Below are 27,600 nucleotides of genomic sequence, written 5' to 3'. Positions count from 1 at the left end.
GAGCTGAAGATCACGGCCTGATGAAGCAAACAGGACAACATCATCTGCAAAAAGCAGTGACCCAATCCGGAGTCCACCAAACCGGACCCCCTCAATACCCTGGCTGCGCCTAGAAATTCTGTCCATAAAAGTTATGAACAGAATCGGTGACAAAGGGCAGCCCTGGCGGAGTCCCAACTCTCACTGGAAACGGGTTCGACTTACTGCCGGCAATGCGGACCAAGCTCTGACACCGGTTGTACAGGGACCGAACCGCCCTTGTCAGGGGGTCCGGTACTCCATACTCCCGGAGCACCCCCCACAGGATTCCCCGAGGAACATGGTCGAACGCCTTTTCCAAGTCCACAAAACACATGTAGACTGGTTGGGCGAACTCCCATGCACCCTCCAGGACTCTGCTAAGGGTGTAGAGCTGGTCCACTGTTCCGCGACCAGGATGAAAACCACACTGTTCCTCCTGAATCCGAGGTTCGACTATCCGACGGACCCTCCTCTCCAGAACCCCCGAATAGACTTTTCCAGGGAGGCTGAGGAGTGTGATCCCTCTGTAGTTGGAACACACCCTCCGATCCCTCTTCTTAAAGAGGGGGACCACCACCCCAGTCTGCCAATCCAAAGGCACTGTCCCTGATGTCCATGCGATGTTGTAGAGACGTGTCAACCAAGACAGCCCTACAACATCCAGAGCCTTGAGGAACTCCGGGCGTATCTCATCCACCCCTGGGGCCCTGCCACCAAGGAGTTTTTTGACCACCTCGGTGACCTCAGTCCCAGAGATGGGGGAGCCCACCTCCGAGTCCCCAGGCTCTGCTTCCTCATTGGAAGGCATGTTATTGGGATTGAGGAGGTCTTCGAAGTACTCCCCCCACCGACCCACAACGTCCCGAGTCGAGGTCAGCAGTGCACCATCTCCACCATATACAGTGTTGACACTGCACTGCTTCCCCCTCCTGAGACGCCGGACGGTGGACCAGAATCTCCTTGAAGCCGTCCGAAAGTCGTTCTCCATGGCCTCCCCAAACTCCTGTCATGCCTGAGTTTTTGCCTCAGCAACCACCGAAGCCGCATTCCGCTTGGCCTGCCGGTACCTATCAGCTGCCTCCAGAGTCCCACAGGACAAAAGGGACCGGTAGGACTCCTTCTTCAGCTTGACGGTATCCCTCACCGCCGGTGTCCACCAACGGGTTCGGGGATTGCCGCCACGACAGGCACCGACCACCTTACGGCCACAGCTCCGGTCAGCCGCCTCAACAATAGAGGCACGGAACATGGCCCATTCGGACTCAATGTCCCCCACCTCCCTCGGGACATGGTCAAAGTTTTGCCGGAGGTGGGAGTTGAAGCTACTTCTGACAGGGGGCTCTGCCAGACGTTCCCAGCAGACCCTCACAACACGTTTGGGCCTACCACGCCTGACCGGCATCCTCCCCCACCATCGAAGCCAACTCACCACCAGGTGGTGATCAGTTGACAGCTCCGCCCCTCTCTTCACCCGAGTGTCCAAGACATGTGGCCGCAAGTCCGACGACACGACCACAAAGTCGATCATCGAACTGAGGCCTAGGGTGTCCTGGTGCCAAGTGCACATATGAACACCCCTATGCTTGAACATTGTGTTTGTTTTGTCCAATAACAAAACACCACTCGGGTTCAGATCGGGGGGGCCATTCCTCCCAATCACGCCCTTCCAGGTCTCACTGTCATTGCCCACGTGAGCATTGAAGTCTCCCAGCAGTACGAGGGAGTCCCCAGATGGTATGCCCTCTAGCACACCCTCCAGGGACTCCAAAAAGGGTGGGTACTCCAAACTGCTGTTCGGCACATACGCACAAACAACAGTTAGGACCCGTCCCCCCACCCGAAAGCGGAGGGAGGCTACCCTCTCGTCCACCGGGGTAAACCCCAATGAACAGGCTCCAAGTCGGGGGGCAATAAGTATACCCACACCCGCTCGGCGTCTCTCACCGGGGGCAACTCCAGAGTGGTAGAGAGTCCAGCCCCTCTCAAGGAGATTGGTTCCAGAGTCCAAGCCGTGCATCGAGGTGAGTCCAACTATATCTAGCCGGAACCTCTCAATCTCACGCACTAGCTCAGGCTCTTTCCCCTTCAGAGAGGTGACATTCCACGTCCCAAGAGCCAGCTTCTGTAGCCGAGGATCGGACCGCCAAGGTCCCCGCCTTCGGCCACCACCCAACTCACACTGCACCCGACCTCCTTGGCCCCTCCCATAGGTGGTGAGCCCATGGGAAGGGAGACCCACGTTGCCTCTTCGGGCTGTGCCCGGCCGAGCCCCATGGGTGCAAGTCCAGCCACCAGGCGCTTGCCATCGAGCCCCACCTCCAGGCCTGGCTCCAGAGTGGGGCCCCAGTGACCCGCGTCCGGGCGAGGGAAAACGCCGTCCAAATTTTTTATTCGTCATAGGAGGTTTGTATAACCGCTCTTTGTCTCATCCCTCACCTCACCTATGACCATAATAAATATACTAATATAAATATGCTTGTAAGTAAGTCTTTAATTTAGATTTAAATAAGTGAAGTTATTGAATTTATCTAATTTAAAGTGGCAAACAATTCCAGAGACTTGGAGTAAAATAATCCATGGCACTAGATGGTGGGATTCATCAAAATGGAGAATTTGAACATGGGGACTAATTAAATCTGCAAAATAGTTAGATGAACAGCTATGTAAAGTTTACATGTACCATAAAATTTTTAAATGGTACATGTTTATCAATAGAACACCATTGCAAACAAGATAGTAATGGAGTAATACTCTCACAATTATGTGTGTGGCAAAAAGCAAGCTTCTCAATTTTTAACCATCTTAAGTGTTTATAGTGAATGCTTAAGAAGAACATTATAAAAGGCCATTAAGCTATCATAGGGGTGAAAAATTAAAAGCATGACTAAGAACCTCAGCAGAAGGGTAGTCAAGGTAAGACTGAATAGGCAAACTTGTTCTTAACATGAAAATTGGTAGATTTACAAACCTTTCTTATGAAATTACAACAGTTCAGAATCAAACACAACATCCAGGTCTACAAACAGGTGCCGACAGTAAAAGTGTTACATCATAAAATGGTTGAAGTTACACATACACACATCACCTCACTACATTTGACACATTTTAGTTGTTATACTAATGAAAATTCCTTAGGCTTCTAAAGATAAATAATAAAAATGTAATGCTTGCGAATGTGATTTCAGCAGTGAAGTATACTGTTTTAGCAGCCCTGCAAAGTTTATAAGTCTATAATTATATGTCTCTGTGAGCTCATTATGTGTTAGATCATTAGCTTTGCCTCATACTTCAAATAGGAACTGAACCACACAAACGTTTGGTTAATATGGAAGTTTTGAAAAGCTAAATAAATTTTATTTAATTTTTGGAATTAACCTGTAGACTAATCATAGGGACAGAACAGTTATGCCATTTAAAACTTGCTTCAGTTTTTACTTCCTAGTGCCATGTATAGCCAAGATAGACACATGCTCCCTGCAGCCCTAAACTAGATGGGCCAATTAGAAAATGGATTGTTGGGCAGCCAGCTGTAGCTCTAAGGTTGCATTCAGGGGTTTAATGTAAACTTAATCTTGACATTGTATCACCCTCATGTAAATACATGACGTTAAAATATATATTTGTAATTGGCATGATTCTGGAAGCCTCAGTCTGAAATTCAAGTTCTGGCTCATTAGTCCAAGTACACCTTGCTGAAGATTGTGGAATGAGGTGGAGCAAGGTTACAAAATAAATTTGTGCATCAAATTCTTTTTTAGAGTCATTAACGGTGTATGTTGTACAATTCTTCCACCCCCAAAAATGAACAGTTCAAAGAAAACAAAGCTCATAATTACCATGACATTCCTGTCCATGATGAGTGAATGTAAAGTCCTGGCCACAACTGTAAATATACATGAAATTGTTATTTACTTAAGCAGGAAGACTTGTCGGGTTTACTTGACATATACTGAGTGAAAAGACATTGACTTTTTATCAAGAATAATGTGTTCTGACCTGACCTCTAATGCAAATGATTGCCTAGTGACTATGCATCAGCAAAGTCAGTATGCTGTGAGGTGCCATTTAGAAGGAACAACAAAGATGATATGATTTGAATACATATCTTCTGTCCATTCATATTGTCTGTATGTGATTCAGTACGTTCAATATGTTTTTTTTTTTTTTGTTTGTTTTTTTCTTCCTCTAAACAGTGTCTTGTATACAGTCAAATTGCCTGTCAGATTGGTTCTTCTGGCATTCAGGCCCAGTATAATCTCTGATGTGTGTCAGCATCTTTGCATCACAAGCAAAGAAAGCTAGTTATTTATTTTCGCACTTTTGTACACTGTCGATTTTGCTGTCTCTCTGAAACGTGCTTCCTTCAGCGTTGTGCTTTTCACCTGCGGGCCACTTAGAAATTGGTACTGATTGTGTGAAATGCATTTTGATGCCATTTCAGGTGAGTTTATATACATTTTTATGTAACTGATATAACTGGAGCACTGACAACTTTTCAGATTGTTTCTATTATTTTCATCACACATGATAAAATGATATAAGTGATTATAAATGTGACATTTTTGAGTGATTATTGTGTTGTTGGATGCAGAAGACACCACATCTTCATTAATATGTTGCAAATATGGTGCAGGTCTCAAAAAGGAAAGAGCTGTATTGAAAGGAGCAATCTAGTGCTATGTCAATAAGTATCATTATTATATAGTCATTTCAGGGGGCATAGTTAGCTTATTAGAGTAAAGCACCCTCCTTAAAATATGAAATATGGCAGTTTTTCCACTGCATGGGATATTCTTTCTCAACTGTGCAATAATTTATTTCTGTGGAAAAAAAATTTCTTTTGACAATCATGTTTGTTTCTCACCTGCAAATATTTTTGATAATACAGTGCTTTAGCTGAAAGTTTAGAGACCCACATTCTTAAAGAAACATAAGCCAGGATGTGAAAAATGATACTTTTTCATGTCTGGTATTACTTTCTTAATATATTTGCTCAATATAGTTATGCAATTTTTTTTTGTTGTTTTTAAATTGTCACTGGTGAGGAATCTCTCCGGTTATTGTTTCTCTCCATTTCATTTCATCACATGTAGAAGCTGGCTGTGAACCCAGGACCTCTGATTCATTCAATTCTGCCTCTGAGGCTTTGGGGTCACAGCCAGCCTCTCTGTGTGAGGATGCATAATGGAGTGGGGCAAAATCCTGAGCGATTTATCACCATTGACATTACTGATATATACTTTCTGGGGAAGAATTATTTAAATGTACTTAATGTATATGTAGAATTTTCTGATAAGTGACATTTTTCAGAGTTGACACCAAATACCCTAAAATGTTCAGTAGGTTGTGTTGAAACGGTTCGAGTGGTTATTCAAGTGCCAAATGCCTACTTGTCTGCTCTAAGGGACATATCATACATAGTGGATCACATTGTTCATTTATGGCATACTTGTCAGTGATACCTTAGGAATGATAAAGGAGGCAGGTGATGAGAAACCTTCTGGAAGCTGTTAGGAGTTTATGGGTGGCAGTAGCAGGTTGTAGTCATTCATTTTTTTTTTTGGAAACATTTCTGATTTATTTCTCTGAGACAGGAGGTAACATCAGGTAGTCTGAATAGTGATGCCCACTAACTGTATTGTTATTAGCAGCTGTTGCTTGATCCCAGAAGTAACTCTTGGGTTGCCCTGGGTTCTTTCTTTCAAAGTTTACTAAGCCAAAAGTAGCAGAGCAGTGATTCATTACAGACTGATATTTAGAGAAGAAAAACTGGAAGAAGCAGAGACTAATTGTTTTTTGAATGTTTGAGTGATCATTATTTGGTTCAGTACTAATTTTTTTTTTTTTTTAAACTTAGGTGAAAAATTTGTCATCCACTTTAATGAAAGTTGGCAATGATTCAAATGTTCCTATCTTCGAGCCCAGTTTCTCTCAGCCCCTTCCTCCTTCCTCCTTTCAGAGCTTTCTAAAAGCTCAGTATATCCCAGGTGTTGTTCTTACAGATCACCAGTCAGCATTTAGCAACAGGTAAGTTGGCCAAAATAAAATACAGAAATTTGTGCTTTGAGCATTGGGAAAAGTGCTATATAAATGTAATATTATTCCAGTTTAATACAGTAAGATCAAAAATTATTATAGAATTACTACATGAACTCTTTTTAAAGCTGCTTTTTTTAAAAACAGTTTTGTCAGCTTTGTAAGCTTTGTAACATTTACTGTCGTGGTATAAATGTTTGCATCCGTATGTGGAGTACAACTTAGCTGGTTAGTACTATGTGCATCACTGTTGAATGGACAATTTAGATTAAAAATTTTTTTTTCTTCATTTTTACCAAATTTAACTTTAAGCCTTCCTGTGGACATAAGATGAAAATAAGCAGATTTGCAAACAGCAAATGTGAACTTTAAGCACCATTTCAAAATCGAACTGAACACCCATAAATGTCACTTCCTAAGGTGACTGTTGTGTTAGGGGACAATGAAAAAATTCAGTAATGGAGGCCACTAAGAGCTTAAAGCTTCTCTCTTTCGCCACAGCAACCCGTTAATGTCAAAAGGCATATCACACTTTCCATGCCTCCTAAAATCCATATTTGAGGATTTGTTAAGGAGCTGTTACTAAACCAGTTAATAAGGTTTTCAATCTCCCGGTGTTTCTCGATAATTTTAGTAAGAGGGTAAATAAAACAAGTAAAGGCAATTTGAAAATTATGTGGTAACCACAATGGACAGAATCTGATGCAATATAAAACGTTTGTGATGATTTATGGATAGTTTGAACACACGCAGCACAGCATAGCATTCTGCTGTTATGTGAAATGAACATGGACGCTCCACTGCAGGGTTACACCATTGTTGAATAACGCCCTATAGTGAGATTTATTTGGGCAAAGGGAGTAAAACCTTCTGAAATTCACTGAAGGATGTTGGCTTGCGCAGATCAGTGAGCTGTTTGGGTACCCATCTTGCATAAACTTTACGGTACCCCAAGTCATGCACAATGGCATGTGCAAATCAATAGCTGATATCCAAATGTGGAGAAACAGCAGACAACATAATCCATTGACTTTCTGTAATGGAGGCATTTGGCATGTCAATGTGGGCTTGTGCGCACGATGTCAGTGGTCAACCAGATCAAGCTTTGTTAGTTACCCTTGAACTTCAGCAGATTTCACTCCTCTGCCCAAAGAAATCTCATGGTGCGTTGTTCAGTAGTGGTGCAATCCGACAGCAGAACATCCGTGTTTATTTGGCTCCAACTAGACTAATGACAGGGCGCTACTCTCTGCATGTTTGAACTACAAATAAGCCATCATGAATGTGTTGTATTGCGTCAGTTTCTATCTGTTGTAGTTACCACGTAATTTTTAAATTACTTTTAGTTTTGATTTACCCTCATATTGACAATTGGTCTTTTTTTTAGCATATACAGTATGCTTAACCTATAATGCCTATTTCTTTAAAAGTAGCTGTTCATGTAAAGGTGGTTTAAAATGTAAATTGTGATTACCTGTATATTACAAAAATTATATAGGTCTTGGCAAAAATGTTAGATTCCAATTATTTGAGAAGCTCTGGATGATGCATAGGTTAGCCTTTCTTGAGATGTTAACATTTAATATTTTTCAGGATAATGAAGCAATTTGCATTTCAAGTTTTTGCCAGAATTATTTATTTGGCATAGGGCATCACAAATGTGTGTGTGTGTGATTAAACTACAGAATGTTTGATTATCTACCAGTAAATGAGAAAGTTACATAATATGATGAAATCCATTACATTGCCATTCACCTAACACATGGTATGCCAGAGTCCAAGCGTTTAAAATATTAAACTGATTCACTGTTTATCTAACTTCCTGTGAACTGTAGTGCACCATCTGCTCAGAGCATTTTCATTTAATTAATTCTAAACTCTTTAATCATAGCTATGTCATCCATAAAATGAGTTTGTTTTATATCACACTGGTTAGGGATGACAGAGTATGTTTGTTTGGTTGAGGGGCTACTCAGTCAACTGCAGTACTGTCCTGACTTACCAATTTTTCTCTTATCTTCATTGCTTTGACATGCCTAAAGTTGTATCCCTGTCTTGTGGATGATGATATTTTTATTTTGACTGTTAACTGCCATACTTTTGTATACTTGCATAAAAGCATGACTTAATTTCTTAGTATTTTGCATGTTTAGAAACATCTTAATTTTCCAGTATTTTTAGGTTGAACAAAATAGGCGTTAGTGTTGTAATATGTTTTAAAAGACAGGTTGCTATTAGGTATTATCCATAAGGTGCATACTGTTTTAGTAAAACTAATGTTTAGACCTAGAGAGTTAAAAAGTGACAGATCAATCTTTTGGGATATATCAATCCCACAATAAATAACATTTCTGTTTGTTCTGTATTCAGGCAAATGACCACTTTTTTGATTTATAGAAACCACTAATTAAGGACACTGGGAGAAAAATCCTTTAGTCTGAAAGAAAAGTATAGCTGAGTATCATCTTGAGTGAAAGTGAATGTTGTTTTATAATGTTGTTTTATAAGACAAGCGTTTAAAATGAAAACAGTAAGTGCCCAAGTACTGAACCATTCAGGACACAATGTCTAACTTATGAAAATATTGATGTAGTACTAGCAAGGTATTTCTGAACATACTGAAATCAATTTGATAAATATAAATTAAATCATGCAAGGACCATGTCTGAGAGCCTGTTTAATAGAATAGAGTAGTCACTAGTTCATAACTGTTGCATTTCCTTATATTTTACACATAATGCAGGACAGGTGCCTCCCAAAAGCTGTAATTAGTAGGAAATAATAAAAAAATTGTAGTGGGGAGATATGAAAATAAAAAAGAAACTGCAAAGGAAAAAAAATCAGCTATGCAAGGATTGTAAGACTGATAACCCCAAATCGAATCATACGGTGTATGAGAACAAGAGGGCAGCCATTAAGAAGGATGTTGAGGAAGCTAAAAGGCAGTCGGAGAAGAATCAAGACACTATATAAAAGCGGTCGGGATTGTCCTTCTGTCCCGTGAGTGCAAAGCGTAGCGGTATTCCGCTTATCACAGACTTACTACTTGCGGCTTGCGGTACGAAGCGACGCGATGTGAGCAGAGTTCTGGTGCTCCCATCGTTCCCTTGCTTTTGTGCGCGTTCTTGGAGATTAGGTAGGCTATTTTTAGATTTGTATACAAACAAATTTTGTCCTGCCTTACTTCTTCTAACTTGGTCACTTTATTAGCAGTCATTCATTGACTTTTGCGACACGACGAAAGGCAAAGCCCTCACTGACTCACTCATCACTAATTCTCCAACTTCCCGTGTTAGGTAGAAGGCTGAAATTTGGCAGGCTCATTCCTTACAGCTTACTTACAAAAGTTAAGCAGGTTTCATTTCAAAATTCTACGCGTAACGGTCATAACTGAATCCTACTTATGTACATACTGTATATACGTCCATAGCCTTCAGCTTGGTCGCCATGTGACGCAGGGTTGCGTCCTGCGTCCCCTGGCCTCCCACGTAGTTGGCTGCCTGCCTATATTGCGTCCCCCATCCCCACGCCTCCCATGTAGTTGGCTGCGTGCCTATTTTACACGTTTGGAGAACCACCAATGCCTCTTAAACATCTTAGATTCACAGGTGACGATTTGAGTAGTGGACACTTTGATGTTTATGAATGTTTCAACTCTCAAAAGCTGGATGCGAAGTTATCGATGAAACCGGTTGTATGCTTACAACGCTTGACAGATGCCGAATGTTACTTCAACACAACAAGTCCTGCAAATACTAACGTAATTGAAACCAACCATGAAACTCAAACCGATTATGACAGCAGCAATCCAAGCTGTGAGAAAACAGTAAAAAGGAGGCATGTCGGACATCGTGGTACATTTTCTGATGCAGCTAGGCGGAAACAACTTCGTGACTCTGTCGCTAAATACTTGCAGGCAAATCCACAAGTTCATAGACACGCTGTCGCTAAATACTCGCAGGCAAATCCACAAGTTAATAGAGACGCTGCCGCTAAATATTCGCACACAAATCCACAAGTTAATAGAGCTTCTGTTTCTAGGTACGATTCCAATACTAAAAAGCGGCTAATACAAAAACAACAGGTTTGGCTCAAAAAACCCGATTGTGGATTTGCGTACAGCCACCGAAACTTTGTAATGGCACGAGACTGCAGGTCATGTGTCTGCAAAAGAACCTAATTGAGGCAACTATTTTTACTGGCAGTGGCTCAGGGGAGAACTTTTTATTCCTCACATCCCCGTTATACCCTCTGATCTCCTATTTCAATTCAAACGCCTCCAATTTCCAGTAAGGCTCTGCTTTGCAACGACAATTAAGTCTCAGGGACAAACCCTACAAAAGGTTGGCATTGATTTGAGGCAAGATTGCTTTTCACATGGCCAACTGTACGTTGCATGCTCAAGAGTAAGCTCAGTGCACAGCTTGGTCATATTACAACCGGAGGGCCGAACTGACAACGTGGTATACAAAGAGATCCTTAACAAATAATTATTTGTATATTTTCCCTCAGTTTAAAAATGTTTACTTTTCTTCTTAATAACAATTTTAAGGCAGTATTTCACCGCTGCGAAGCACGGGTATTTTGCTAGTATATCATATAAGACAAGAGATAACCCAAAGAGATTCTTTCAATGTTTTAGTAGTAAAAGAACTGTCAAGGACGAGTTGAAATGTGTCTGGAATAGAAGAAACTAATTAAAAATACAGATAGTGAAATAGCAGATGCCCAATAAACACACATTTTTCTCAGGTCTTCACATGTGAAGAAGTAGATAACTTCCTAGAGATAAAAGTGACTACTATGGAGGTACAGAGTGATTTGGAAATTATAGAGGGAGAAGTACTGCTTAGATTAAATTGGCTGAAATCAAACAAATCTCCAGGACCAGATAATATTTATCCTTGAGTACTAGTGAGTAGTGAGTACACATATAAAACCTTGACACATGTTTTTAGGAAGTCACTGCCCACTGGGGAAATTCTGAAGGACTGTAAGAAAGGAAAACATTATCCCATTATGTAAAAAGGGTAATCTGGCAGATCTAAGCAACAACAGGCCAGCAAGCTTAATGTGCATCAAAGGTAAATTTAATGGAAGGAATTATTAAGGAAAAGATTGAACAACACCTGGAAAGAACAGTTTTATTGAATAGTCAGCATGGGTTCAGAAGAGTGAAGTCATGTTTTACTAACATGTTGGAATTCTATGAGAAACCAACAAAGGGACATGACCAGAGTGGAGCATATGATATTATTTATCTTGGCTTTCAGAAAGCATTTGATAAGATGCCACATGAGAGGCAGGGCATGACACTAAACAGAGGAGGAGTTCAGGGTGTTTGTTGGTGGGTACAGAATTGGCTAAAACACATAAAGTAGAGGGTGATGGTGCGAGGAACCCTATCAGAATTGGCTGATATTCAGAGTTGTGTCCAACAGGGGGCAGTGCTAGGGCTGCTTCTATTTTCAATATATATACAGTGCATCCGGAAAGTATTCACAGCGCATCACTTTTTCCACATTTTATGTTACAGCCCTATTCCAAAATGGATTAAATTCATTTTTTTCCTCAGAATTCTACACACAACACCCCATAATGACAATGTGAAAAAAGTTTACTTGAGATTTTTGCAAATTTATTAAAAATAAAAAAATTGAGAAAGCACATGTACATAACAATAACAACATTTATTTATATAGCATATTTTCATACAAAAAGTAGCTCAAAGTGCTTTACATAATGAAGAGAAGAAAATACATAAGTATTCACAGCCTTTGCCATGAAGCTCAAAATTGAGCTCAGGTGCATCCCGCTTCCCCTGATCATCCTTGAGATGTTTCTGCAGCTTAATTGGAGTCCACCTGTGGTAAATTCAGTTGATTGGACATGATTTGGAAAGGCACACACCTGTCTATATAAGGTCCCACAGTTGACAGTTCATGTCAGAGCACAAACCAAGTATGAAGTCAAAGGAATTGTCTGTAGACCTCTGAGACAGGATTGTCTTGAGGCACAAATCTGGGGAAGGTTACAGAAAAATATCTGCTGCTATGAAGGTCCCAATGAGCACAGTGGCCTCCATCATCCATAAGTGGAAGAAGTTCGAAACCACCAGGACTTCCTAGACCTGGCTGGCCATCTAAACTGAGCGATCAGGGGAGAAGGGCCTTAGTCAGGGAGGTGACCAAGAACCCGATGGTCACTTTGTCAGAGGTCCTCTGTGGAGAGAGGAGAACCTTCCAGAAGGACAACCATCTCTGCAGCAATCCACCATTCAGGCCTGTATGGCAGAGTGGCCAGACGGAAGCCACTCCTTAGTAAAAGGCACATGGCAGCCTGCCTAGAGTTTGCCAAAAGGCACCTGAAGGACTCTCAGACCATGAGAAAGAAAATTCTCTGGTCTGATGAGACAAAGATTGAACTCTTTGGTGTGAATGCCAGGCATCATGTTTGGAGGAAACCAGGCACCGCTCATCACCAGGCCAATACCATCCCTACAGTGAAGCATGGTGGTGGCAGCATCATGCTGTGGGGATGTTTTTCAGCAGCAGGGACTGGGAGACTAGTCAGGATAAAGGGAAAGATGACTGCAGCAATGTACATAGACATCCTGGATGAAAACCTGATCCAGAGTGCTCTTGACCTCAGACTGGGGCAACAGTTCATCTTTCAGCAGGACAACGACCCTAAGCACACAGCCAAGATATCAAAGGTGTGGCTTCAGGACAACTCTGTGAATGTCCTTGAGTGGCCCAGCCAGAACCCAGACTTGAATCCGATTGAACATCTCTGGAGAGATCTTAAAATGGCTGTGCACCGACGCTTCCCATCCAACCTGATGGAGCTTGAGAGGTGCTGCAAAGATGAATGGACGAAACTGGCCAAGGATAGGTGTGCCAAGCTTGTGGCATCATATTCAAAAAGACTTGACGCTGTAATTGGTGCCAAAGGTGCATCGACAAAGTATTGAGCAAAGGCTGTGAATACTTATGTACATGTGATTTCTCAGTTTTTTTATTTTTAATACATTTGCAAAAACCTCAAGTAAACTTTTTCCACGTTGTCATTATGGGGTGTTCTGTGTAGAATTCTGAGGAAAAAAATGAATTTAATCCATTTAGGCTATAACATAACAAAATGTGGAAAAAGTGATGCGCTGTAAATAATTTGGATAGCAATATAAATAACAAGCTGGTTAATTTTGCAGATGATACCATAATAGGTGGATTGGCAGATAATCTAGAATGTGTTGGATCACTACATAGGAACTCGAATCTCTTAATTGTAAAATAGTAAGTTTACCACTAAGTGAAGAAATACTATTTAGGTCCGGTACATAGAATCCCTCCTAACTAGCTTTGGCGCTCATTTTAAAACAGGGACATTTAATCAGTTATTGAATTGATTGTTGTATTGGGTTGTCACCAAGACCAGTTAACATTGTATACATATATAAACAATTTCTTCACACACCGTAGAAATTTTGAAGGACTGGAAGCTAGCAAATATTACCCCATTGTATAAAAGAGGCCAATCCAAGTAACTATAGGCCAGTAAGCTTAACAGGCATCATAGGTAAATTAAGAAATTTATTAAGGAGAAGACTGAGCATCGAATGTCAGGAAAAAGTGTATTAGCAAATCGTCAAGCATAGATTCAGACAGGAGAAATGTTTTATTAATATGATGGAATTCTATGAGGAAGCACAAAAGAGTATGACCAGACAGGTGCATTTGATAAGGACCCACATGAGAGGTTAGTGATGAGACTTGAGGGGATAAAAAGGGGATTTATGGCACTGTCTGTAGGCAGGTAAAAATTGACTTGACACCGGGAATAAAGGGTTATGGTGAAAGCAACCTCTTCAAAATTAGGTGGTAAAAATTTTGTCCCTCAGGGATTGGTGCTGGGGCTGCTGCTCTTTGTAATAGTCAGGATAAGAATGTGAACAAGAAGCTAGTTAAGTTTGCAAGTAGTGCTAAACTCGGTGGAAAGGCAAATCATCTGAATCATTACAGGGATCAGACCAATAATACAGACTTGGGCAATTTTATGACAGATTAAATCATAGCTATGTCATCCATAAAATAAATTTGGTTTATATCACTTTGGTTAGGGGTGATAGATTTAATGTAAGTAAAAGTATAGTTTTACACTTGGGAAGTAAAAATGTTAGATTTGAATACACAAATAGAGGTCTGAAACTTGACAGCACACCCTATGAGAAACACCTAGGAGTCATACTGGATTTGTCACTGTCCAAATGTAGACAGTATACAGAAGCATTTGAGAAGGCTAATAGAATGTTAGATTTTGTATAGCATGATGTATAGAAGGGCGGCATGGTGGCGCAGTGGGTTGCGCTGCTGCCTTGCAGTTAGGAGACCTGGGTTTGCTTCCCAGGTCCTCCTTGCGTGGAGTTTGCATGTTCTCCCTGTTGTCTGCGTGGGTTTCCTCTGGGTTCTCCGGTTTCCTCCCACAGTCCAAAGACATGCAGGTTAGGTGCATTGGTGATTCTAAATTGTCCCTAGTGTGTGCTTGGTGTGTGTGTGTGCGCGCCCTGTGGTGGCTGGGATTGGCTCCAGCAGACCCCCGTGGCCCTGCAGTTAGGATATAGCAGGTTGGATAATGGATAGATGGATGGATGGATGATGTATGGAATGCAAGTCAAATGTAGGTTATGCTTAAACTATATAACGTATTAGTGATGCTACACCTGGAGTAATGTGTAGTTTTATCACCAAAAAAAAAAACTTGGGTGTTCTAGAGAAAATCCAGAGGAGCGACTAGGCTTATTCCACAACTGAGTGGTATGAACTGTGAGGAAAAGTTGCAGGAGCTGAAACTTTTTAGTTTAAGTAAACTGAAATGAGGAGGTGACATGATTGAAATTTTTTAAATTACGAAAGGAGTACAGTAGATTCCTGCTGTTACTTTAAAATGAAATTTTCACCAAGAACACAGGGGCAGAGCTGGAAGCTTCTTACGTCCAAATTTAAGAGTTTTTCTTAACATAAAGAACCATAAACACGTGGAATAAATGACCAAGTAGTGTGGTAGAGTAGGACTTTAGGGACCTTGAGATCTCAACTCAGTGAAATTTAGCAGAATCTAGGAGAGTAGGATTGGCAAGAATTGATTTCCTGAATATCCTGTTCTCATCCAAATTGTTATTTCTGTGATCTCCTTATACATGGATACATATTATATCCACCTTAATGAAAGGACAAGTGTCTTTGGGTCTCTCTGTGTGTCCATCCGGTTGTTATGTCTCCGTTATCCAGCAGATGGTATATGGCAAACCCTAGCACTAGTTTTATGAATTCTGTACCAAACGTTATGTAGCAGAGAAATAGCATCTGGATGGAGACACTGCACTGCAAACGTTAACACTGAGTTCTGTGTTGCTTACTTAGATTTCAACTTGTCTTAGACAGGTAGCACAACTACTTTGATAATAAATAGATGTGTACTGAACTGAATTAAGCATGGTCAATAACAGAAACATTGATGGCAGTTTAAGTGCATATACACATTTTATATAGGTTTTAACTAGTAATGCTTTTAAAAATAAATATTTGATTATTTTATTTTTTATTTAGGTATTATGAGAGCATTTATGACACTTCTGAGAATCTGAACATGTCGTATCCCAGTGAACTGGGGCCAGAAGAGCAGTTAGAATTTGTTACTGCTGCAGCTCAGGTAAAATAAAGAAAAGAACCTCCCAAGTTATCCATCAAGCTGGCTTAATTTTCTTTTTTGTAAACCTAATAGTTACTGCATCAGCAAACATTTTTGTCTCCTATTTGTGCTTTTTTTGATTCAGCCATTTAATAACTATTTGTTTAATCTAAGAGAAAACCTGTTTATAAAAAAAAATTATAATAAAATTAATTCTTTTGGAAATGTTAGCAAGGTTTTGAGATGTAAGTCAGGAAAGATTTTAAACACATGAATGAGCCTTTTTCAAAAAGATATGAACTGCTCGTCGATTGAAGTCTATCTAATTAATAGACATTAGGTTTCTTTTCACTATGTAATTTTAATGTTTTCCTTTATCTTTCCACAGTCTCTCTCTGAGGTAGCTACGGTTGTAGCCAAAACCTTATTCAAACAAGCTGGTGGCAGTGAAGAAGATTTGTTCAAAGTGCGGGCTGACCCCAAAACGGTTAGTTTTGAACTAGATATTACAAAATGTATGGATGCATTTAATCTTTTTAACATTTTTGTGTTATGAATGGTATAAGTGGCCACAACTAAGGGTTTTCTGGCCAACAATGGTGCTTTTAAATTGCTGTGATACGTTCCTGACAGTGTATTTATTAAATACCTGTTTAAAAGGCTGTTCACTCACGATCTCTATGCAACCTGACACGGCTTGAGCAGTTCTGCAAAAAAGAATGGGGAAAATTGGCAGGGTCGAGATGTGCAAAGCTTATTAGAAAGAGAGATGTCATAGCAGTTAAAAACACATCTACTAAATACTGACTTGAAGGGGGAGGGTACTTAATCAGTTATTTTGTGTTTTATATTTGTAGTTGATTTAAACTGTTTTTCAGAGATTTGTTTTCATTAAAGAGTCCAAAGTGGTAACTGAGATGCATTGTTAAATAACAGTAAAAATGTTTAAGGGGTGCAAAACATTTTATAGACAGTGAAAAGAAGAGTAGGGCTATTCTTTTCAGAATATGATACCATATTCACACTGAACAGCATGCCACCTACAATCTCTTTTTCCTATGACTCGCTACTCTAGATTGTTGAAAGGAAAATTTTACAGTGTCTCCAAAATCAAATCATCCATGTTAGTGTGTTACCTCGGGAAAAACAAGGTAGTTATTGTTAAGTGGGTTCAGCTAACATTTTTTACTGTGTTTATTTAAACTGCCTTCACTTTTGCTATTTTCTTGATGTGTATATTCTCTTACTTTTGAATTTTTATTAACTGATTACACCAACCTACTTTGTTTCTCACCAGGTTACAAAAATGTTGTATGGATTTGCAATTCGATCCAATAACTCATGGTTCAGGTCACTCGTCAATCAAGACGTTAAGCCAAGTCTAGGTAAGACCAACCCATGTGCAATATCGAGATTATTTTTCATTTACTTTGTGTCCCATTTTAGCTATGATAGCCTTGTGTCTTCTCTGTTAAGCATTGTTTGAAATTATGTAAATGTATTTTCATATTTTAGAAGTACAATCTAAAGCAATATTATAAAAAAGATAATGGACACACATCACACTATGCAGTTCCTTGGAATGTTGCAGCAGGAATGTACTGTTTTTTAAGAGGTTTTATCTTTTTAGATGAGCTTTTGTTTTCTTCTTTCTCAAATGTATTTTATTGGTCCTCATAGAAAATGAACAGAATGTATAGCTAAAATCATTTAATTTGAAAAATTAAGACCTTTAGTTAAATAAGTTTGTTTTATATATAAATTTACCATTTATTCATAAAGTTCATAAGTTGTGCATGGGCAAGTTCAAGTACCAGTCAGCTAGTGTCCTGATATTGTGCACCTTCTGTACACAGAATCTTTATCTGTCATTGATGTTGTGTGTTATAGAATGCAAAGTTATTACACATGAGTGCTTAGGTTTTTTTGTACACACTCTAGTTACATTAATAATTTTTTTTTATAAAGGAACAATATTTCCAGTATTTTATAAAAATAATAAGCAATATCTATAGAAACTAAAATTTACATATTATAAAGAAAGCAGAGGATGGAGAAAAGCAATGTCATGTTTTGAATCATTAGAGTTAGTACTGGGTGATGAGAAAAGCTGGAAGAGGAGGCAAATATACAGAACACTTACCTGGAAATACTTCAGAGATGCTTCTCTGCTGCAAAAGTTTATTAGTCTGCAAACCTGGTCTCCAGAATGTCTTCTTAAGGTTCCTTGCTTGGATTGTCTTACAAACTTGAGGAGTGTGAGGCAGATGATATTGTCTCCAAACCCATGTAAGGTGCAGCTGGCAGCAGGAATGATTAGGCCAGGGGTACTCGGTTACAGTCCTGGTGGTCCACTGTGGCTGCAGTTTTCCGTTTTAGCCAGTTTCTTAATTAGAAACTGTTTTATTTATTTTTATGAAGAACATTTTTTCTGTTCTGTTACGTGGACATTCACAGTAACATGTCATTTGATTGACTTTTTTCTTGAAGAGTTCAAGAATAAAACTGAATTTAAAAAAAAAAAAAAAAAAAAAATTCAAATGACTTGTTGATACAAATGTCTGTATGCGAGGAAAAGTAGCATTCTTTAGAAATACCATAAATTTACACAGGATGTTACAGACTCATATCAAATATATGTTTTTGTTATATGATAATAATAATAAGGAGCTCAGTACTTAAAGCGCTAAATGCAGAGCTGATGTGGAATTCAAACCTGTTACCTCGACACTGCTAAGCGGTAGCTTATCCACTGAACTATCTGCACAGACTATGCTGGTGTAGTGTTACCACTGTGACAACTGGTTGAAAATGAGACGCATAAACACACATGTAGGCCAACGTCTTTTACTTTGTCCCTACTGATAGTTGGGCTTCAGCAACATGTCAGTTGAGCAATTTCTTTTTCTTCGGTTTTATTTTTGAATAAAAGCATACTTGTTTTGCAAAAGTGTTTTTGAATTTTTAGGCTTCACCATCCTACACTTCACTTCAAAATTATGTCATTATTACTAAAACATACAAAAACAGTTTTATGTTTTATCTGTGTATTCAGCATTTCTTGCCTCACTTTTCCTCTGTCATTGTATATTTACTCAGATCGCTGTAGACACGGAATACACATAAATTGTATGTATTTCAAATCACGATATTTCATTACCTATTTAATTCCTTACAAACGCATCGCCAGGTTAACACTTCAACACACTTGAACTGTGAGGATTGCAGCAGGGAAATGCCTTCATCTGACTGAATAGGGGGTGTAGCAGGCTGCATTCTGCTAATCCACACATTTGTTAAACAAAAGCAGGGTGTTAGGGCAGTGATAAGGAGCAGCGAGCTTCTTGGCATATATCAGGAAAATATAAGGAGGCCAGGGACAATGGAAAAAAATCGTAAGCTTCAGGGATTCTAGTGTTAACAGCTGCGTTGCTATAGCGATGTAAACAACAAAAATGCAATGGTGCTCAGCACTACCATAACATTATAAGTCACCACTGATTAATAAAATTATGTGACATCTTTATCACATCAGGGTGTTTTTTTTTTCCTGCGAGACAACATAAGAGGTTAATATTTTTTTCATTAGTACTTAGGGAATAATTGCCCTAAGGGACAAATTGAATCATAACAGGGTTTTGGGAATGTGTTTTTGGAACAGGGCACACATAACTGGTTCCACACTTCTGGATTCCTAATTTATTTCAGTATCTTCTGAGCATAAGATACGAGAAATAGTTTCACATCCCCTTTTCACAGCATTTCAAAGCAGTTGGGCATATCTTCGAAGAGAAGCAGTCAGAGCATTGTTGGCATGTCAGTAATGATTAAAGCTTTGGCCATCACAATTCATGAGGTTGTAAAGCTTTGATACACTGCTTCGAAGCAGTGAGGTGCTTTAAAACAGATACATTCTTTGAAGCCATGGTGTCAAACATCCCTGCTAAAATCCTGGAATGCATCTACAGTGAAACCTCGGTTCACGACCATTATTCGTTCCAAACCTCTGGTCGTAAACCGATTTGGTCGTGGACCGAAGCAATTTCCCCATAAGATTGCATGTAAATACAATTAATCCATTCCAGACCATACGAACTGTATGTAAATATATTTTTTTAAAGATTTTTAAGCACAAATATAGTTAATTACACCATAGAATGCACAGTGTAGTAGTAAACTAATGTAAAAACATTGAATAACACTGACACAAACACCCAGGCTCCCAGCTCAGCTGCACACGCAGGCTCTCTCTCTCTCTCTCTCTCAGCAGCACTCGAGCCTCCCCAGCCCCCACCCCCCTCTCTCTCTCTCAGCAGCACCGAGCCCCCTCCCCCTCTGTCTCTCAGAAGCACGCGAGCCCCCCCTCTCTCTCTGTAACATTGCAGCAGTTCACGCTATAGCCTTACAATTTTAAGCACAGGGGGAAAAAAAGGAACATTTGAACAAATCCGAACTTTATTTAAAAGCCAACCAAGACAGTAACATTGCAGGAGTTCACGTTAATAGCATTACAGCCCAATCGCTGTAAACACTCTTTTTAAATGAGTTTTAAGCACAGGGAGAAAAAAGGAACATTTGAACAAATCCGAACTTTATTTAAAAGTCAACCAAGACAGTAACATTGCAGGAGTTCACGCTAATAGCATTACAACCCGATCGCTGTAAACACTCTTTTTAAATGAGTTTTAAGCACATGGAAAAAAATAAACATTTGAAAAAAAGAGAAAAGTAACATTGCAACACTTTCTTCTCACCACTCTTCACTTGCTTAGAAGCCATGGTTAACTGCAAAAGCACACAAAATACTGTAGAGCACAAAGAGTTCACAGGTAAAGCACGCACGTCTGACTGAGAACAATGAACAGGGAGAGGCTGAACACGTGCTTAAATACAGTAATCGGCGCAGCACGAACCGGAAGGGAAATGAAATAGAGCACAAAGAGTTCACAGCGAAAGCACGCACGTACGTCTGACCGAGAACAATACAACAGGTGTGGAAATCATCGGCGCGCACAAACCGAAAGGGGAAACTGGCTTGTTCATATACCGAGTGTGTGGTCGTGAACCGAGGCAAAAGTTTGGAGAACGTTTTGGTCATAAACCGAGACGTTCGTGAACCGAGGTTCCACTGTACTTAGTTTACTGGGGTGTTACTGTATACACACAGATGAAAACCAATAAACATAACCTAAATCTAAGTTCACTTTTTTATTCCTGCCCCTGTATAGGGGGATCAAATTTATATTTCCTCTCTTTAATTATTGTCTAAAGTATTACCCTAAGAAGCATTAATAGTTTGGCACTAAACACTTTTGTATGACTTCTGGTTAATTGGCCTGACAAATGGGTACATCTTTATCTACTTTACAAGTTTATCATTGCCTGCATGCTTGAATGTAGGTTTGTTTCTGTTAATGGTTTAGTATAAGAAGCATATGCTTACTTTAGGTTTGTTTTAATTTTTAATGAGAATCTTACATAAGCTGAAAACAATAACCTGTGTGTAACCCGTGGAGAGATTTTCACTGGCATACATGGAAGAAGTAGTCTTCTTTGTGTTTGTTTGTCCAGTTGTTTCTCTGTTTGTACCTTGTGGTACTAAATAGAGTACCTCTGTATCTGAAATATGTTTTGCAAGAGTGTCTTTCCGTTGTGACTGATTCTACCTAATAACATGAAGTGAACCACATAATGCGTAATGAATAGAGGCCCACAGCAAAACTTACCCTTACCATTAAATGAATTCACTTTTTCTGAATTAGGATTTTGTTGTTAAGTTTATAAAGGTTTATTTTTCACACAGACTAAAAACAGCCTGAAATTACTGTATATACTCATGTATAAGTAAAAATCGATCATAAAATCAGACCCTGACTTATACGCCCGTTCAAAAATGCGGCTCTTAAATTTTTTTTTTTTGTTTTTTCTTTTAACATCTTCTTGCCTCTTCCAATTTCACACCAGTATCTCAGGCATATCGAATTTTGTTGCAGCAGCGCAGTTACCAATTTCTTTTGCTACTTCAAAGACTTTTAATTTAAAACCAGCTTCATATTTTCTTCTGATCGAATGCTCCATTGTGGATAAGGGAACCTCTTATGATAAAGGTGTATGAAAGTGTGAAATACAAAAAAAAAAAAACACACATCCATGCAAACATCGTTTCGGAATAGTTAGGATATTACCGTGTGGTCACGTAGGCACAATACATAGAAAAAAAAACAGGTTGTGTGCTCCGTGGCTACTCTCTCAGGTGGGCATTAGCATATCATAATCTCTTGGACCAACAGCACGAGTTTTCCGCATTCGACTTAAACGAACGACATTATAAAATACAGGAAATTATACAGTAAAATCAAACCCCGACATATACGCAGGAGAACTTGAATGCGAGTATATACAGTTGTGCTTGAAAGTTTGTGAACCCTTTTAGAATTCTCTGTTTCTGCATAAATATGACCTAAAACATCAGATTTTCACTCAAGTCCTAAAAGTCGATAAAGAGAAACCAGTTAAACAAATGAGACAAAAATATTATACTTGGTCATTTATTTATTAAGGAAAATGATCGAATATTACATATTTATGAGTGGCAAAAGTATGTGAATCTTTGCTTTCAGTATCTGGTGTGACCGCCCCTTTGCAGCAATAACTGCAACTAAACATTTCCGGTAACTGTTGATCGGTCCTGCAACACCGGCTTGGAGGAATTTTAGCCCATTCCTCCGTACAGAACAGCTTCAACTCTGGGATGTTGGTGGGTTTCCTCACGTTAACTGCTCACTTCAGGTCCTTCCACAACATTTCGATTGGATTAAGGTCAGGACTTTGACTTGGCCATTCCAAAACATTAACTTTATTTTTCTTTAACCATTCTTTGGTAGAACGACTTGTGTGCTTAGGGTCGTTGTCTTGCTGCATGACCCACCTTCTCTTGAGATTCAGTTCATGGACAGATGTCCTGACATTTTCCTTTAGAATTCTCTGATATAATTCAGAATTCATTGTTCCATCAGTGAAGGCAAGCCGTCCTGGCCCAGATGCAGCAAAACAGGCCCAAACCATGATACTACCACCACCATGTTTCACAGATGGGATAAGGTTCATATGCTGGAATGCACTGTTTTCCTTTCTCCAAACATAACGCTTTTCATTTAAACCAAAAAGTTTTATTTTGGTCTCATCCGTCAACAAAACATTCTTCCAATAGCCTTCTGGTTTGTCCACATGATCTTTAACAAACTGCAGACGAGCAGCAATGTTTTTTTTGGAGAGCAGTGACTTTCTCCTTGCAACCCTGCCATGCACAACATTGTTGTTCAGTGTTCTCCTGATGGTGGACTCATGAACATGAACATTAGCCAATGTGAGAGAGGCCTTCAGTTGCTTAGAAGTTACCCTGGGGTCCTTTGTGACCTCGCCGACTATTACACGCCTTGTTCTTGGAGTGATCTTTGTTGGTCAACCACTCCTGGGGAGGGTGACAATGGTCTTGAATTTCCCCCATTTGTACACAATCTGTCTGATTGTGGATTGGTGGAGTCCAAATTCTTTAGAGATGGTTTTGTAACCTTTTCCAGCCTGATGAGCATCAACAACTCTCTTTCTGAGGTCCTCAGAAATCTCATTTGTTCGTGGCATGATACACTTCCACAAACATGTGTTGTGAAGAGCAGACTTTGTTAGATCCCTGTTCTTTAAATAACACATGGTGCCCACTCACACCTGATTGTCATCCCATTGATTGAAAACACCTGACTCTAATGTGAGGAAACCCACCAACATCCCAGAGTTGAAGCTGTTCTGTACGGAGGAATGGGCTAAAATTCCTCCAAGCCGGAGTGCAGGGCTGATCAGCAGTTACCGGAAACGTTTAGTTGCAGTTATTGCTGCAAAGGGGGGTCACACCAGATACTGAAGCAAAGGTTCACATACTTTTTGCCACTCAAATATGTAATATTCGATCATTTTCCTCAATAAATAAATGACCAAGTATAATATTTTTGTCTCATTTGTTTAACTGGTTTCTCTTTATCTACTTTTAGGACTTGAGTGAAAAATCTGATGATGTTTTAGGTCATATTTATGCAGAAATATAGAAAATTCTAAAGGGTTCACAAATTTCAAGCACAACTGTACAGTATTCATTATTTGAGCTTGTTGTATAAATATCATCTGAAAACTCAAGTGCCTAAAATAAGTAGTTGTGAAATGCTTTATTTAATACTTGAAGAACAGATTATTGATCAGAAAAACTTCAAAATGAATCAGAATTAAATAATGGTTAAGTATTAAAAAAACAAGCATAGAAATAATTGTTAGAAGAAACAGGAACATGAACAGATGATATTTTGCATACAAGAGGAGACAGTTCAGTTTGTTTAGCTAATAGCGAAGGCATCCCTATATGTCAACCAGACATTTCTTACAGGTTGCCAAGGTTTCTGATTCAACTACTTGGTTTAATAGTTTATTCCAGATTACCACAACTCTGTATGAAGAAGTGCTTCTAGGCTTCAGTATTAAATGTGCTTGCTCTTAATTTTCATTGGCATCCTTGAGTGTGCAATTTGCCATTTAGCCGAAAGAATTCTGCTGGATCTACTTTATCAGTGCCTTTGAGAAATTTGATGTCCTGGGTTGGGTCCCCCCAACATAGTCCCCTCTGCTCGAGACTAAACAGGAGCCTGTCAGAACAGAACACATCCTTTCCTGGGAAGCACTTGGTCACTCTGCTCTGTATAGCTTGAAGTACTGCTGTATCTTTTTTTTTTTTTTGTAGCATTGTGACCTGAACTGCACACAGCCATCCAGATATGATCTCATTATTAAGTTACATAGTCTGAGAAGAGCGTCCCTCAATGTTTTATTTGCCTTTTTAATCACTTCTGCACAATTGCTTAGTCCTTGACAATGTTGTATCAAGGTAAACCCCTAAAGGGTGCTTCCCGTAGGACAGTGGTCTCCCAAATTTAATTTATAATTGGTGTTCCTTTTGCCCATGTGTCCCACTTCTCAGTTTAAAGTACATTTTCCAAGTGTTTGCCCAGTTCTAAAAATTGTCAAAGTTGTTTGGAATTGTGTTTGCTCCTTCCTCAGTATCTGCTATCACTCCAATTTTAGTATCATGTGCAGAGTTTACTAACTACTCTGGAATTGATGTAATTAATAATAAATTAGAAAAAAGTAGCAGTCCAAGGGCAGAGACCCCTGAGGGACTAAACTGATGACACGTGTAGCTTTCTCCTGTTACAGTGGATATAAAAAATGTCTACACACTCCTGCTACAAATCGCACATTTCATGTAACAAAGAAACCAAGCTAAATCCTGCCAGAGCTTATTCCACTTTCTGTTATTGCAAAATTGCACTGTATACAAAGAAGGTGAAAACAAATCGGAAACTGTTCAGTGAGAAAGGAAAAAAAAATCCAAACAAACCTGGTGGCAATAGTGTGCAGACCCCCTAAGCTAATACTTAGTTGAAGCACCTTTTGATTTTATTACAGCACTTGGTCTTTTGGGGGACGAGTCTATCAATTTGACATATCTGGACTTGGCCACATTTGCCCACTCCTACTTGCAAAAAATTTCTACATCTGTCCAGTTACAAGGGAACCCCCTCTGCATGCAGTTTGCGTGTTCTCCCCGTGTCTCTGAGTTTTCTCCAGGTGCTCCACTTTCCTCCCACAGACCTAAGAGATGCAGGTTAGGTGAATTGGCAAGTGTGTGCTTGCCCTGCAGTGGACTGGCACCCTTCCGTAGGGATTGTCCCTGCTTTGTGCCCAGTGCTTGGTAGGATAGGTGCCCCCCCATGACCCTGCTCAGGATTAAACGGACTTAGATTATGGTATGTGGTATGGAAAACCCTGTCCCTTTTTGACAAGATACAATGGCAGTCATATACTGGTAATTTTGCTGGTATATAGAATTAATTTGATTATAATGCATTTCTGGTAATGTACTGTTGTTATTCTAAGACATGTTGTTAAAATAAAGAAAGTAAGTAATATAACAGAATATATTGATCTAACAGGATATTCTGGTAATTTGCATGAGCCAAGGGATTTTACATTTGTGTTAGATGCTTTTTATGACTTTTTGTGTGTTGTTTTTTATTTGACTAGTTATTGACCATAAAAAGGCAACCTGGTATATTGTAATAAAATCACTTTTGATTTCCAGTGAACGGACCACCTCAATATTATGTGGGAGTGATTTTGCCAAACTCAAGCCCTAAACAAAAGCGTTTAATTCAGTATGTCTTGGCAAACCTAACTGGCACAGTGGCAAACCTGACTAAAGAACAATGCCAAAATACAGACAAGAGTGGTGACCAGAACAGAGAGGTCAGTATGAATGAATTGTTTTTGAATAATTGGCTTAATATTTTCACTTCAAGTTTCATGTAAAAATTCTTTATATTTGTCTGAGAAATATAAATAATGGAAGTACTGTATTTGTTGGAGAGTTTTTTCAGAATAAATTAGGCACTTATGCATTTTAGTAAACTTCTGTTAAAAGAGCAAAGTTCTCCCCAAAGCTTCTTAGTGATTTGTACTTCATCACTTGGTTATATAAACTTTGGTGGGGACAAAAAGTCTAGTATTAGCAGAGAAAGAGATGAATCATATATTGAGGATTTTATAAACATCTATCCCAATTTGACAGCACAGTGACATAGTGGCTAGCGCTGCCACCTCACAGCTCCAAGAAACAGTGACCTCAATAATTGGCAAATGGAAAACGTTTGGAACCATCAGGACTCTTCCTAGAGGTGACTGTCCTGCCAAACTGAGTAACACTGCAAGAAGGGCATTAGTCAGGGTGACAGTTCACTTTTCACTACAACAATGCTAAGACGATGCGGGAGTGGCTTTGGGACAAGTCTCTGACTGTTCTTGAGTGGCTCAGCCAAAGCCCAGTCTTAAACCACATAGAACATCTGTGAAGTTTACAGACACATCCTATCCAGTCTAACAGAACTTGAGAGAGTCTGCCAGAAAGAATGAGGTAAACTGTCCAAATTTGGGAGTGCAAAGCTTGTAAAGATTTACCCAAGGAGACTCAGAGCTGGAATTGCTGCCTAAAGAGCTTCTATAAAGTACTGAATTTAGGGTCTGAATACTTACATGAATGAGAGATTTCAGTTTTTGAGTTTAATACATTTGCAGACCTTTCTGAAACCATGTTATCAATTTGTCGTTGTGGGTTATTGAGTGTAGATTGATGGGCAAAAATGGCAAATCTGTTTATTTTACAATTGAATCTACAACACCATGAAGTGAGTACTTTCTGAATCCACTGCAAGTGAAGGCCATTAGCGGTAACATCTATTCAGTTAGTGAAATAGTAAGAAGTATGAGCAGCAGCTTGATGAGATACTAAATGATGATGTGTCCACAGACCTCGGGACAAAACATCTGCATTCCTGTAAACATGTTAAGCAAGTTTATCCTTTCAAATGACAGAGTGGCTTACTCACAATAAAATGTGTCAGATTTCACTTTTGCAGATTAAGGTGGAAACATTTGTGTTAATGTCAATGTTTGCTCACTGTTAGACTTTTAAAGCCTTCTTCTTCTTCTTCTTTTTTTTTTTTTTTTTGTAAACCTGTAGCTTTATGATTATTTCTGGATTCAAGGCTCTGTGCCTCTGAACGGTTCTGATCCAGTTTCCTATTGCGTACGCTCAACAGTACGTCTGGGTGAAGCTGTTTCTCCAGCCTTTGTCCTTAAGCAATATGGTGCCCTTAATTATTCTACCTGGACAGAATCCCGCTGGAAAGAAATTAAAGCTCGAATATTTTTAGTCTCAAGCAAGGAACTGGAGGTAAATATGTATTCTGTCAGTCAATA

The 27,600-nt window shown here is 39.5% G+C and overlaps 1 protein-coding gene across 1 annotated transcript in view; it reads left to right on the top strand.

Annotated features, from left to right (window-relative positions):
• ncstn (nicastrin) overlaps positions 1 to 27,600 on the top strand; it is a 58,933-nt gene that overhangs the window by 29,718 nt on the left and 1,615 nt on the right. The window contains exons 11-16 of the mRNA XM_028821161.2: positions 5,879 to 6,048; positions 15,663 to 15,765; positions 16,133 to 16,231; positions 17,042 to 17,129; positions 25,928 to 26,091; positions 27,362 to 27,574. Coding sequence (XP_028676994.1) covers positions 5,879 to 6,048; positions 15,663 to 15,765; positions 16,133 to 16,231; positions 17,042 to 17,129; positions 25,928 to 26,091; positions 27,362 to 27,574 — 837 coding nt within the window. The remainder of the gene's footprint in view (positions 1 to 5,878; positions 6,049 to 15,662; positions 15,766 to 16,132; positions 16,232 to 17,041; positions 17,130 to 25,927; positions 26,092 to 27,361; positions 27,575 to 27,600) is intronic.

The sequence above is a fragment of the Erpetoichthys calabaricus genome, chromosome 16 (genome assembly GCF_900747795.2).
Source record: "Erpetoichthys calabaricus chromosome 16, fErpCal1.3, whole genome shotgun sequence".
Taxonomy (NCBI): Eukaryota; Metazoa; Chordata; class Cladistia; order Polypteriformes; family Polypteridae; genus Erpetoichthys; species Erpetoichthys calabaricus.
Note: the sequence above shows the minus strand (reverse complement) of the source record. Positions and strands in the feature narration are given on the sequence as shown.